Raw genomic sequence first — 13,243 nt, 5'->3', positions numbered from 1 at the left:
AGAGAGAAAAGGTGGAGGAGTGGCTCTGTACATTAGGAATGCTCTGGATGTCATGGGGGTAGAAATCAAGGATGATCAAGTAGAGTCATTATGGGTGAGAATTAAGGGGAAGACCTACAGGGCTGACATCCTGGTTGGAGTCTGTTATAGACCACGCAACCAGGAAGAAGAGGTTGATTTATTGCTCTTTAAACAACTGGAGGCTGCCTCAAGATCACCTGCCCTTGTTCTGGTGGGCGACTTTAACCTACCAGACATCTGCTGGGACTTAAATACTGCAGAGAAGAAGCAGTCTAGAAGATTTCTAGAATGTGTGGAAGACAACTTCCTATCCCAGCTGTTACGTGAGCCTACCAGGGGGGCAGCTCTGCTTGACCTGCTGCTCACAAATAGAGAGGGTCTGGTAGAGGATGTGGTGGTTGGAGGCTGCCCGGGGTCGAGTGACCACGAAATTATAGAGTTTTCAATACATGGAGAAACCAGGAGAGGCATCAACAGAAACTCCACACTGCACTTCCAAAGGGCAGACTTCAGCCTATTCGAGGAACTAACTCAGAAAGTTCCTTGGGAAAAAGCCCTTGAAAACAAAGGGGTCCAGGAAGGTTGGATCTACATCAAGAAAGAACTCCTGAAGGCACAGGAGCAGCTGTGCCATTGAGCTGCAAGACAAGCCGACGAGGGAGGCAGACAGACAGGATGGGCAGGGAGCTGCTGAAGGAATTAAAGATTAAAAAGAGAGTGTATCACCTTTGGAAAAGAGGGGAGGTGTCCCAGGAAAAGTTCAAGGAAGTTGCTAGGTCTTGTAGGAAAAAAATTAGAGAGGCAAAAGCCCATTTACAACTTAGGCTGGCCACAGCTGTCAAGGAAAATAAAAAAGGTTTCTTTAAATATATGAATGGCAAGAGAAGAGCCAAGGACAACCTCCAGTCCTTATTAGATGGAGAGGGGAACATAGTGACAAAGGATGAGGAAAAGGCAGAGGTGCTTAACACCTTCTTTGCCTCAATCTTCAATAGTGGGACAGGTTGTCTCCAGGACAGCTGGACTCCTGAAGTGGTGGATGGAGTCAGGGAGCAGTATAGTCCCCCTCTAATCCATGAGGAAGAAGTAAGGGACCTGCTGATACACTTGGATCCTCACAAGTCCATGGGACTGGATGGGATCCATCCTAGGGTGCTGAGAGAGCTGGCAGATGAGCTGGCCAAGCCACTCTCCAACATTTATCAGCAGTCCTGGCTCACTGGAGAGGTCCCTGAAGACTGGAAGCTGGCCAATGTGATACCCATCCACTAGAAGGGTCGTAACAAGGAGCCAGAAAACTACAGACCTGTCAGCCTGACCTCAGTGCCAGGCAAGGTCATGGAACAGGTCATCTTGGGTGCCATCACAAAGCACCTACAGGATGGCCAAGGGATCAGGCCCAGCCAGCATGGGTTTAGGAAGGGCAGGTCCTGTCTCACCAACCTGATCAATCTCCTTTTATGATCAGGTTACTTGCCTGGTGAATGTGGGGAAGGCTGTGGATGTAGTCTACCTGGACTTCAGCAAAGCCTTTGGCACTGTGTGCCACAACAAACTCCTGGCGAAGCTATCAGCTCATGGTTTGGACAGATTCACTCTGTGCTGGGTCAAGAACTGGCTGGATGACAGAGCCCAGAGAGTTGTGGTGAATGGTGCCACATCCAGTTGGCAGCCAGTCACTAGTGGTGTTCCCCAAGGATCAGTGCTGGGCCCAGTCCTGTTCAGTATCTTTATTGATGATCTGGACGAGGGGATCGAGTCCATCATCAGTAAGTTTGCAGATGACACCAAGCTAGGAGCAGGTGTCAATCTGCTGGAGGATAGGAGAGCCCTGCAGAGGGACCTGGCCAGGCTGGATAGGTGGGCAGAGGCCAATGGGATGAGATTTAACAAGGCCAAGTGCAGGGTTCTGCACTTTGGCCACAATAATCCCAAGCAGCACTACAGGCTGGGGACTGAGTGGCTGGAGAGCAGCCAGGAGGAAAGGGACCTGGGGGTACTGACAGATAGTAGGCTGAAGATGAGCCAGCAGTGTGCCCAGGTGGCCAAGAGAGCCAATGGCATCCTGGCCTGCATCAGGAACAGTGTGGCCAGTAGGACAAGGGAGGTTATTCTTCCCCTGTACTCAACACTGGTCAGGCCACACCTTGAGTACTGTGTCCAGTTCTGGGCTCCTCAATTCAAGAGAGATGTTGAGGTGCTGGAACGTGTCCAGAGAAGGGCGACAAAGCTGGTGAAGGGCCTGGAACACAAACCCTATGAGGAGAGACTGAGGGAGCTGGGGTTGTTTAGCCTGGAGAAGAGGAGGCTCAGGGCTGACCTCATTGCTGTCTACAGCTACCTAAAGGGAGGCTGTGGCCAGGTGGGGATTGGCCTCTTCTCTCAGGCAACCAGCAACAGAACAAGGGCACACAGTCTCAAGTTGTGCCCGGGAAAGTATAGACTGGATGTTAGGAGGAAGTTCTTCACACAGAGAGTGATTTCCCATTGGAATGGGCTGCCCAGGGAGGTGGTGGAGGCACCGTCCCTGGAGGTCTTCAAGAAAAGAGTGGATGAGGCACTTAGTGCATTGGTCCAGTTGACTGGATAGGGCTGAGTGCTATGTTGGATTGGATGATCTTGGAGGTCTCTTCCAACCTGGTTGATTCTATGAATTACTGATGCTAATTATGTCTGCCAGCTGGAAAGCAGCCCCAGACAATTAATGCAGTTCTTTGCTTTAACCTTTTTATTTAAAAGTGAAAAAAATCCCAACACAAACAGTAATAAAAATATCCTACTGTACCTTGCAATAGTCAACTGTTGCTAGAAACTCATAAGACCCCAGTGATAACTCAGGTCGGTCATAGAAGTCTACTCGCTTTCCAGTATGATCCAAATGCTGGAAATAGTGAGGTGGTACTGGGAAAGGAAAAGTCATTAAGTTCACTGGCACACCCATGATAAACACTGAACAGAGAGATAACATGACAACAGCTATTTCAAATAAAACTCCAGGAAAGCTAGCTAACACTGTGCTAACATACAAATATTAAATATTAATGCAATTTAAGAGCATCTTTGAAGCCAAGAAACACAGACATTCTGATTTCAGTCTGTCTTATGCACCAGGTGACAGACTATGTAGTCACTACTGTAACTTTTCTTCAATCTCCTTTACATTCCCATTTTATGTTTCATAACAGAAATATCATCACAAAATGCTCTCAGGATTATCCTGAAGGATTTAATTCCAAGGATATGAAAATGATCTTGTAGTAACAAATGACTCAACAACAGAGTTTGAGGCAAACTACAGGCTGTAACATTGCTGACTCAATTCAGACTTAAAGACTGAGCTCCCTATTTTGCTAAGTATGTTAGCTTTTTCCTTCCCATGCTGCACAACAGTGAAGCCTTCTAGGCACTCTGCCATAATCATTGAGCCCAAATTGACAGGGTACTTCTGACACTGGACTGTAAAGCATTAAGGAGGAACCAGAAGTATAACCACATGCCCAGAACACAGTACTTTTGTGCTGGTACAAGGCATCAGAAAGTACAGTGAGAGTTAAGCTAGATGTACGTTTCAGTCTGTCACAGAACACTCAAACTTTAAAATATTCTCAGAAAACAGCATAAATAATTTTTCAAACCACCATGCTTTATGCTACTAGAACCTCACATTCTTATTTAATTTTAACAATTTCATATCTGAGCACTGGATGTGTTTTACAAATTTCTTTTAGAAGACTAAACACACAATAAAGTGCAGTGTATGTTATAAATTATTATTACACAATAAAGATCTATTTGCTTCTGTCTTGGTCAAAAAACACTCCCATAGAGCCCAGAGACTAATTTTAAGAAGAAACCTTACCCTCAGTGACACAGCTGCAGAAACAACACTGGAACCTCCTTCCACCCTCAATGAATTGCATAAAAGGGCACATGTAAGCCTTGCACCTATTACATCGGACAGGACCGGATTCTCCATGATCTACCAAGTATGGAAGGGTCTGTAGAAGCAAGGGGGAAATAAAGGAAAAAAGACAAAAGGGTCACATGATGACAAGAAAAAAGTGACCATACGTGTTGCAGAGCTTAAAACCCATCTCCTTATAGGATGTATCATTTTGGCAGCTGTAGTAGAGTGCAGAGTGGGAGAAGCCTCAACAAGTGTGTTGTAAATGCTTTTCAACTCAAGCCCTGTCACAGCTGGACTCTGTTGGCTGCACCAATTAACAGCTATCCCACTTCAACACAAACAAGTTCTTCTGCATGGTACTGAACTACCTTATATAGCAAATTGCTTGAAGAGCTAGAGTAGATGTACCCACAGCACAGAGGTATCTCAAGCAAAAACAAAATCCTGAAGTGACAACCTTGTGTGAGTGAGCATACAATTTACATTTCACCACTGGGTGGATGTTTTAAAGCAACTCTTCACTTATTATATTCTTCCCTTATAAAAATAAAGCTTTTTGACAAAATAAAAACTAGTTATTGCATTCCATATACTCAAGAATGTAGAACATCCAGATAATCTTAAGTCTTACCAGCTGAAACTTGTTAAGTCCACTATAAAATAGCATGTACGTAAATTCTGCCTTACAGATCCCTACCACATGCTTGTGGGACAATCACTGTTCACCTAGACTTGATCACCTTCTCAACATATCTGTTACATGTTGGTATCTGAACACATCAGAAGAATGCTATTAGAGTGCATACACTGCATACATAACTCTGTACAGTTCTCACCTCCTCAGGGGGTAGAGTAGCCAACGGTTTTATGACAGCAGCTAGGGGAACTTGGGACTGTTTGGCCATATCTGAGGTGCAGGGAATATTGTAAGATGTACATCTTATGTAGCGGGGACTTGCATTACCTGGGGAACAAAGCAAAAATCCCCACAAATTTCAGAAGTTAAATTCATTTTCAGAAACAGAAACAAGATACCTTCAACTGTGTTGTTAAGTCACAGACTAACAGCTTATCTAAACAATCAATTAATTTCAAACTATGTAAAACCAGAATTCCAAACAATATGTCTCTTTATGATTAATTGTGTAAAATAAAAGTCCTTAATTTAAAGCAAACGAATTTGACTTCACTTCAACTGAAACCTCTAAAAAGGCATTCCTGTTTCACTCTTTTTGTAGAATGCAACATACTATAGGCAAAATTCAAACATGTCTAGTACTTTTATTTTGTAATTTTGGCTGAACAGGGAAGTATTTGATTGTAGAATTGGATTCTGAAGTTTTAAAGGAATTTTACACCTCAAAACCTGTGGGAAATTAAAAGATGAAACATCTTTTCTCTATGAAGCCTATGTACCAACTGACATCTCATTTACTAAAAAAAAAAAAAATAAATTCTGAGGTTTCCAGCATCATTGAGATGATATTGCTAGTAAATCTAAGATCTCAACTGTTGTTGATATAGTTCTATAGAAGAGGCTATATTTGCTGCTTTCTGACATCCCTCACGTATATGCCTTGCTAAACATTTTTCACTTGTAGATTGTTTTACTAGCTACCAAACAATCAGAAAAATCTACACTGAGATCCAATCAATACAGGACTTCAAACTAAGCTTCTGCTGGTGAAGCACACATCTCCAGACATTGAAATCATTCTTCAAACTTTTCCTTTAAAGATAGACAGTTTTGTCACAGACTATTTGGAGGTTGTGTTTTGTTTGTTTAGGAAAAGAAAAATATTTTACCTTCATCCTTGACAATAAAATTTGTAGTAACAAGAGGTGGAACATGTCCTCTCACTCCTGTGACAAACGGTTCTGACCCACGGTTACTTCTGTCATCTTCGATCACTTGAATCTATGACGTAAAACACCACATTAGTATTTGGAGGTTTGGTTTCAAAGTACTGCAAAATATAATATTTTTATCTGTAAGGCAGTGAAAATGGGACCCGAGGTAAATATTAATATCTCTAGAAATATGAAGTCTAAAGCAAGTTTTGTCAAGCAGTCACCTCTCAGTTTGAGTAGTACTTACTGACTAACACTAAATTACAAGCCAAACATATATCAAGAACGGAATTTCTGGTAGTGTTCCCCTGTACAGTGGTCCTAGCCAAATTAAAATTAGAAGCTTCTGTAAGCCTCAGGCTGAAGTTCTATAGATAACCTGGCTTTTGCTTTCTGTATTATTCCTAGTTTTCATAGTATGGATTTACTTCTAACCACTGTAACTCTGACCTAGAGAAAGACATCTGTAAGATCAGGTGTCTTCATTACTGCATAATGCTGAAGTGGGTCATTTGAATTCTGGGGATGTGAAAAGTGAAGCTTCAATAGGTTTGTCAATGAATGAAGCTTAAATTTCAAGCTAGTCAAAATACTAAATTTCTTAGTACTCCAAATTCCTCATTAATGCAAATATGCTTAAAATGGAAACACATCAAAGAGTTTAACTTGACTGAAATATCCACTGACTTGGATACAGAAAACTGATTTTGTAACTTTTAGCTACATTTCCATACTGATGACTAAATGAAGCATTAAAGCTAGTAATAATTCTTCTGGTCTACCTCTGCCACCAAACACACATGCCTTTGCTTAGGATAAATTGTGAAATGAAGATGTTTGCATGGCAGAACTACTGTACCACAAAGGATTCCAAGTTGCCAGCAGAAAGCCTCCCAATGACAGTGACTACTCAAAGATAAATTTAGACCCAATTGAAAAATAATCTACAGACTGACTAACACTGGTGATCTCACCACTGGTACCTCTTGTATCACCAGCTTTGGAAGAAGTGATATGAGGATAACAGAAAGCCAAATGTGCTTATGTTTTGTGTTTGGGTTTTTTGTCTTGTTTATTTTTTTTTATCGAAAAGGTAGCTGCTCTTTTCTTTCTTTAGGTAATATTCTCTACACATAAACATTAAACTTTGAAACAAAAAAAATCATAGATGTGTATGAGCACAGATAATGAAAGAATGTTTATAGCTCCCCACACCTCATATTAATGTACTGGAAGTTTTATATCAGGAATTAACATCAAAACAAAAATGTTCATGTGCAATTTTGGAACTTCAGAGCATTAGCACAGACAGTACTTGTATATCAAAATTCTGTTCAACTTTGGTAGAAAACACGGCTAAAAAGGCTCAAGCTGTATGTATATGTTAACACAAGGCACACTGTATGGGCTGAAAACGCCAGCTGGAATCTGATGAAGGAAATACTCTAAAAATCAGACAAAATGAAGGGGAGACATTCTTCATGATCTGTTTCTGAAATAGTCTGCTTTCTATTGCCTCACCATTCACCCCGGTAGAAAAGATTTTTAACAACCTCTTGTGGTGTAATGTTACTCTTTTTGATAAGGCAAGCAGAAGATAGCAAGGAAAGGGTAAAGGATTAATGATGGAGGGTTAGCGAGGTGAAGTTCAGGTTTCAGGCATGCACAGACAACCACCAACACACACACTAAAATTGACATATATACAGCACTTACGGGACTAGGAATTGCATCTGGGTCTATTCTGTGCCTGGGTTTCTGCTGTGGTGGCAGCTCATTAAGTTGCTTTTTTTAAAAAAGAAAAAAATAACAGTGCCACAAAAAAAAAAAAAAAGAAAGAAAAGGGGAAAAAAAAAGGAAAAGAAAAACGAAAGGAAGAGAAAATAAAAGAGTAAACCAAATAGTAACACTGTTACTTCTCTCTACTCAAACCTGTAGCACTGGAATTAAAAAACATTTGGACACTGATTCATGCAACAGGAAACATCAGCTTCTGCAGCATATACCTATCCCAAAACCAGCCTTAACAGGATACTGAGCTTCAGCTCTGAACACATGGCTCACGTGCTCATTTTAGTTAGAAATTGGGGATTTATGCTTCAAGAATGTGCTGAAAAGAAGGCAACTGACACAAGCCATTTGAGATCTAATTCAGTGGAAGAGCAGCAGACAAGCAACTGAAGATTTTCTATGCTCTTTGAAAAAAAAAACCACAGTCAAAAAACTTTAAATAAACTTGGCGTCCAAGCATACAATCTTTTCTGAGTAGTGCTAACTTCTGAACAGCACCAGTCCAGACCTAAGATGCAACTCTAAACTATATTCTCCTTATAGTTTTGAAGTAAATTGTAAGCACTGCCCTGGAAAGGTTTCCCATTATTAAAATGATTGTGGGCTTCTAAGACAATAACAGAACAGCAGCAGAAGGAACAGCACAGGTAGACTAGTGTCAGTAACACTGCCAATCTTAGCAATTCATCATTCCTAACCAGCACACGGCACTGCGCATCCTTTCTCAGAACCTCCATTCTGGATAATCCTAATTTGAGAAGTTGTCCATATCTGACTGAAGTACTGTCATGACTTAATGACCCAAGAGAACACTAATCATTTTTTTGATAAGTTAAAGGAGAACATAAAAGCGCTACAATCATTTCCTATAAATCATGTTTTAAACATGAATCAGACAGCTCATAGACTGTCACCTCAAAGACTGAAATTGGTTCACTTCAAAGTCCTTAGGCAAGAATCCAGAAATGGAGAAACAAGCTTAATGAGAGTCCTCCAGTACTCCCAAAACACAACATAATAAAGAAGAACACTTGAAGAATCAGAGCATTTATTTGCATGCAAGAATCAGAGCATTTATTTATTTGCATGCAAGAATCAGAGCATTTATTTGCATGCACAGTGCCTTTCTTTAGTCATGATAAAAAAATACTGCTTTTGGGCCTAATCGTAAAAGATGGAGGCAGGATATACCAGCGAAAAGTAGGCAGGAAAATAGTCTGATGTTCTTTGGAATGAGAAAACTGTTTTCAGCTTTGACACTTGACAGATTTTTTTACATAAAGACACTACTTAAGAGTTCACACTGGTAAAAACAAAGTAAGCTTACAGGGCTAGGAATGGAATCTGGATCCAAGCGTTTTGGTGGAGGTGGTGGTCCAGGTTGACTTCCATAATTTGGTGTTCCTGGATAGGCTCCTCCATAGTTTGGTTGGGAACCCCTCACCGGCCCAAAGGAACCTTATAAGAAAGGGACATTAAACAATGGCTATCACTAGGTGTTTCCTCATTAGGCATTCTTCACCTTTCCTGTCATCATCAAAAAAACAAGAAAAAGAAAGTCATCTGCTTTTCAGCTAATTAAGATGAAACACATATATTTATCAGTCTTTCATCTTTGACCTGTACATCTCTGTCAATGAATCCATAAACTGATGGACACAGTCCCTCTTAAAACCAGACATAAGGAAACATAATTTTTTATACCAACAAATATTTTTAGAATAGGATCATCAAAAGACACATGAGGACCATGCACTATCAACACTTAAGTTAAACTGCAGGACACCTAATATAAAGTGCATACAGAACAGGCAAATAAGCCGCTGAATGACCCATAATTACTCAACCTAATGACATTCTGCGATAGTTTTGGCTTGTTGGAAATTAAAGTAAGGAGAGATAATCACACATTGTGTAACAATAGTAGGTTATTTCTTGGTATTGGTACTTTGGACAATTTCAGTCAGTTACGGAACTAGACATCATATTAAACTTGACAAAATTCTGATCACAAATTTTCATACTGTTATGGTACTAATTAAGCAATTTTTGGCCAAGTAATATAGGATCTGTTTACTTACATTACACTGATTAACATTTAACTTGACACATCCTATCGTTTATCTAGGATTTGCCCTTCAGATTTGAGCACAGGTTAATACGAGAAAAGCTCCAGAGTGGAGCCAGGAGCCCACAGGTAACAAGTCTGAAATCCATAGCTTTCAACTGCTATGCTGGTAATGCTCACCATTCTGCTGCATTTGGTATCCTGGCTGAGGAGGATGAGTGGGAGGAGGTGGTCCATGAAGGCCAGTAACGGGAGGCCCAGGGTGTGGCCCGGACACAGCTGATGGCGGTGGTGAGGATATGTGATTAGGTTGTGATGCTGGTGGTCCAGCAACTGTCTGCCCAAGTGGTGGTGGTGGTGGGCCTGACATGGTAGGTGGCCTTGGGGCACCTGTGGTAGGAGGGTAAGAGGAAGGTCCAATCCCTGTAGATGGTGGAGGTGGGGCAAAACCAGGGACTTGAGTAGGCAGGCGCTGAGTTGTTATTGTTTGAACAGGAAAAGGAGGTTGTGCCAAAGGAAGACTCTGAGTCACACTGGTAGGAGACGGTCCTTGGCTTGCAGTGTAAGGTGTGTAGAGGCCAGATCCTGTTGCACTAAGGCTTCCTGAGACTGGAGGACCTGATGTTGGAGGACCTGATAAGAAGACACAACATAATTTTCTTCTATCTTCAAGACAGGTAAGATGCAAGCAAACCCCATGTGTTCTAGGCCATTTAAACACTACCACTTCTTCATTCTCAGATGGACTTGCCTGTGTTTAGATAGATTGTCTTTGTGTTTGACCTTGGTTCACCTAGTTGAGGAGAGGTATTGTTACTCTCATTTGTTACACACATCCTGTAATACATCCTGCAGTGTCCCTTACAATACTCTCAGTTTTGCTTTCGCCAATGACAGAATCACTATGGTTGGAAAAGACCTCCAAGATCAAGTTATTAGTCAAGGAAACTACCATTTACTGTAATAGATGTCGATACTCAGAGAATTCCTATTGTCATATGGTAATGAATCACTGACGAGCAAGACTTTTATGAAATCACTAGTAAAAATGAAAAGCAATAGAGTATTTCTGTAGCCAGGAAATCTCACCATAGCCCAGTCCAGCTGGGGGAGGAGCAGAAGCTGTAGTACGGCCAATCGTCATCCCTGTCATGTCATTGCTGAGCTGCTGTACACTGGCTGGGGTGGGACCATATTGCTGAAATGCAGATGTCTGGATGACAGGCGTGGGTGCTAAGCCTGGCAGAAATGGCTGAGAAGCAGGTGGCCTGAGAAGAAAGACAAGAAACCTCATTGGATTCTCATTATACAAGCAGTTACAGGTCTCTGTGCTTTTCAAAATTGTTCTACCACAAACATATCCAGTTTTCAACTGTTTACATAACCACTGTAGCTTAATTTTGGAAAAAAATAATTACATATCCTGAGTGAATAATACATAAATAATCTACTGGTTCATAAAATACAAACTTTATGTTTAAAGCTTCTTTTGGTTAATTCCACTTTAATTATCACAACAGATCAGAAATACTGCAATAGAGTCTAGAGACTGAGCAACTGTAAGGCCTGCACAGCTATTTAGAAAATGCTCTATTGCTCAAAGGATGTGGACTCTCCAGCTGACAGTGCTGAGTTTCACCACAAGGAAACAGAACCCATGACCTTTCCCCATAACTACTATCTCATATAAATCAGTAAGAACTGTTGCTACTTGTACCACAGGAGTAATGACAATCTTTTTCTGGAAAAGATCCTCATGAGCTTTACATGAAAGTAACTCAGTGATGCACAACACACAGGAAAAGCCCCAGAATCAATACTAACTACTCAGTAATGACAGATGGCAACATGCTCCAAAGATCAGTTCACACTGCCAAGGAATCAAATACTATGGCTCTGTGGATTCAGTTGTTTTAAAATAAGATAGATTATGGCAATCAGAGAATTGCTTATAGGAAAACAACTACCACAAAAGTTGTCTTTGGAGCAGAAGTGATTCTGATCAAGCATTGACACCTGACCACATTCTTCCTCAAGTGTTTCATCTCCAGAGATTCTTATTGTCTAACAAGTAGCCCTATGGCAAAATGCTGTTCTAAAACAGTAAGGCAGCAATAAATAAAGTCAATGTCAAGCACAAGAAAAACAAAGTATTTACCTAAACAGCCTAAAGCTAGCATAGGTCTACCAAGACAGGGCACTTTTACAATATGCTCTTACTATAGGTACCTCTGCGCTGAGGCTGCTGAAGCTGCAATTCCATTCTGCACATCTCCATGCCCAAGCTGACTGTATGCCAGATGGCCAGAAGGAAGAGTTGGTCCAGAAGGTGGAGGAGGAGCTCCAGATGTTGCAGGGGTTCTTAATGAACCTAGAGACATCAGGGCGAAGATTAAAAACTTAGAAATCACAAATTACTCACAGAAACAAGAATTTGAACCAAGTACCTAGAGAAATCCAAGAAATGAAACTGCAGAAACAGTTTTGTGGTGGCCAACCTGATGTATCAGTACTCCATGAGCAACAAATAATTTGCAACTACATCAGAAGTAGCAAAGCTGAAAGCCACTCTCACTAGTCATCATCTCCACACAAACCACATAGAATGTATGTACTGAGAAGGGTCTTCAAAAAACATCTTTTGATGAAGAAAAAAAAAAACTGTGTTATCTTGTCACTAAGCTATTAAATTCTTCCTTCTCCATTTTTACCCAGAGCAAGAAGAGTACTCACATGGCCTCTAATAATTAATTACAGGTCAGTTTTTCCTACTTTAGAAGTAAATAGGTTACATGAGTTGGATTCTTTTCCAAAAATACATCTAATTGCTTTCATATATAACATAATGAGGTCTACCACAGACTGTTCTTCACAACTTCTCAAGGCTGGAGGCTAACAGAAATACTTCCTCTTCTTTCAGACTAAGCTGGTTCAGTCAGCCTCAGAAACAACTCTTCACACTTTCTGCAGACCATGCAATACTGGATACAATACCAGTAGACCAACTGTAGTATCTACTTCCAAAAATCAGCATATGAATTGCCATTTCAGTAATAATATGCTAAAACTTCTGATAATTAGAACCATCATGTAACCATACCTGCTAACCACAGAGAAACATATTTCATGCATGAGATATGGTTAAACTGTCCCATGAGACCAAGGCAGAACATACACACTGTTGTGTGTCTCTGACAGTGACCAGCATGACAAGTTTAAAAGGAAATCTTAAACCATCTGGTGAGGAATCATTATTAAATAGGAAATAAGAGAAGCCATTTCACAGCTCTACAGCATAATTTATACACCAAAGCATGAGGTTTCAACTCATATACACTTTTATCTTATCTGCTACATGTAATTGTTAATAAACTGGATATAAAATTCAAGGCAGACATTAACTAGACCTCATAACAACTAATTTGTTTGGACTTTTTTCTTCACTACTAATCCTCCTCTTCTTCATTTTGAGACTCAGTACTTAAATTGCTTCCAATGGCATTTAATGTTTTTATATACCTTTATCTCATTAAATCTTGTTTTTTTCTAAACATCTTACTGTTCCCCTGGCTAAGCATCTCCCGATCTGTATTTGCATGCTGTGT

The 13,243-nt window shown here is 40.6% G+C and overlaps 1 protein-coding gene across 3 annotated transcripts in view; it reads right to left on the bottom strand.

Moving 5' to 3' along the window:
- SEC24C (SEC24 homolog C, COPII coat complex component) overlaps nucleotides 1-13,243 on the bottom strand; it is a 38,000-nt gene that overhangs the window by 11,478 nt on the left and 13,279 nt on the right. For 2 of the 3 annotated variants that reach the window (XM_064144922.1, XM_064144924.1), the window contains 9 exons: nucleotides 11,868-12,009; nucleotides 10,728-10,906; nucleotides 9,819-10,271; nucleotides 8,898-9,028; nucleotides 7,496-7,564; nucleotides 5,735-5,846; nucleotides 4,765-4,892; nucleotides 3,881-4,019; nucleotides 2,807-2,922 (listed from right to left, as the gene is read on the bottom strand). In XM_064144922.1, coding sequence (XP_064000992.1) covers nucleotides 2,807-2,922; nucleotides 3,881-4,019; nucleotides 4,765-4,892; nucleotides 5,735-5,846; nucleotides 7,496-7,564; nucleotides 8,898-9,028; nucleotides 9,819-10,271; nucleotides 10,728-10,906; nucleotides 11,868-12,009 — 1,469 coding nt within the window. The remainder of the gene's footprint in view (nucleotides 1-2,806; nucleotides 2,923-3,880; nucleotides 4,020-4,764; nucleotides 4,893-5,734; nucleotides 5,847-7,495; nucleotides 7,565-8,897; nucleotides 9,029-9,818; nucleotides 10,272-10,727; nucleotides 10,907-11,867; nucleotides 12,010-13,243) is intronic. The other variant, XM_064144923.1, reaches the window with a different exon arrangement.

The sequence above is a fragment of the Pogoniulus pusillus genome, chromosome 6, assembly GCF_015220805.1.
Source record: "Pogoniulus pusillus isolate bPogPus1 chromosome 6, bPogPus1.pri, whole genome shotgun sequence".
Taxonomy (NCBI): Eukaryota; Metazoa; Chordata; class Aves; order Piciformes; family Lybiidae; genus Pogoniulus; species Pogoniulus pusillus.
This window is presented reverse-complemented; position numbering and strand designations above follow the sequence as displayed.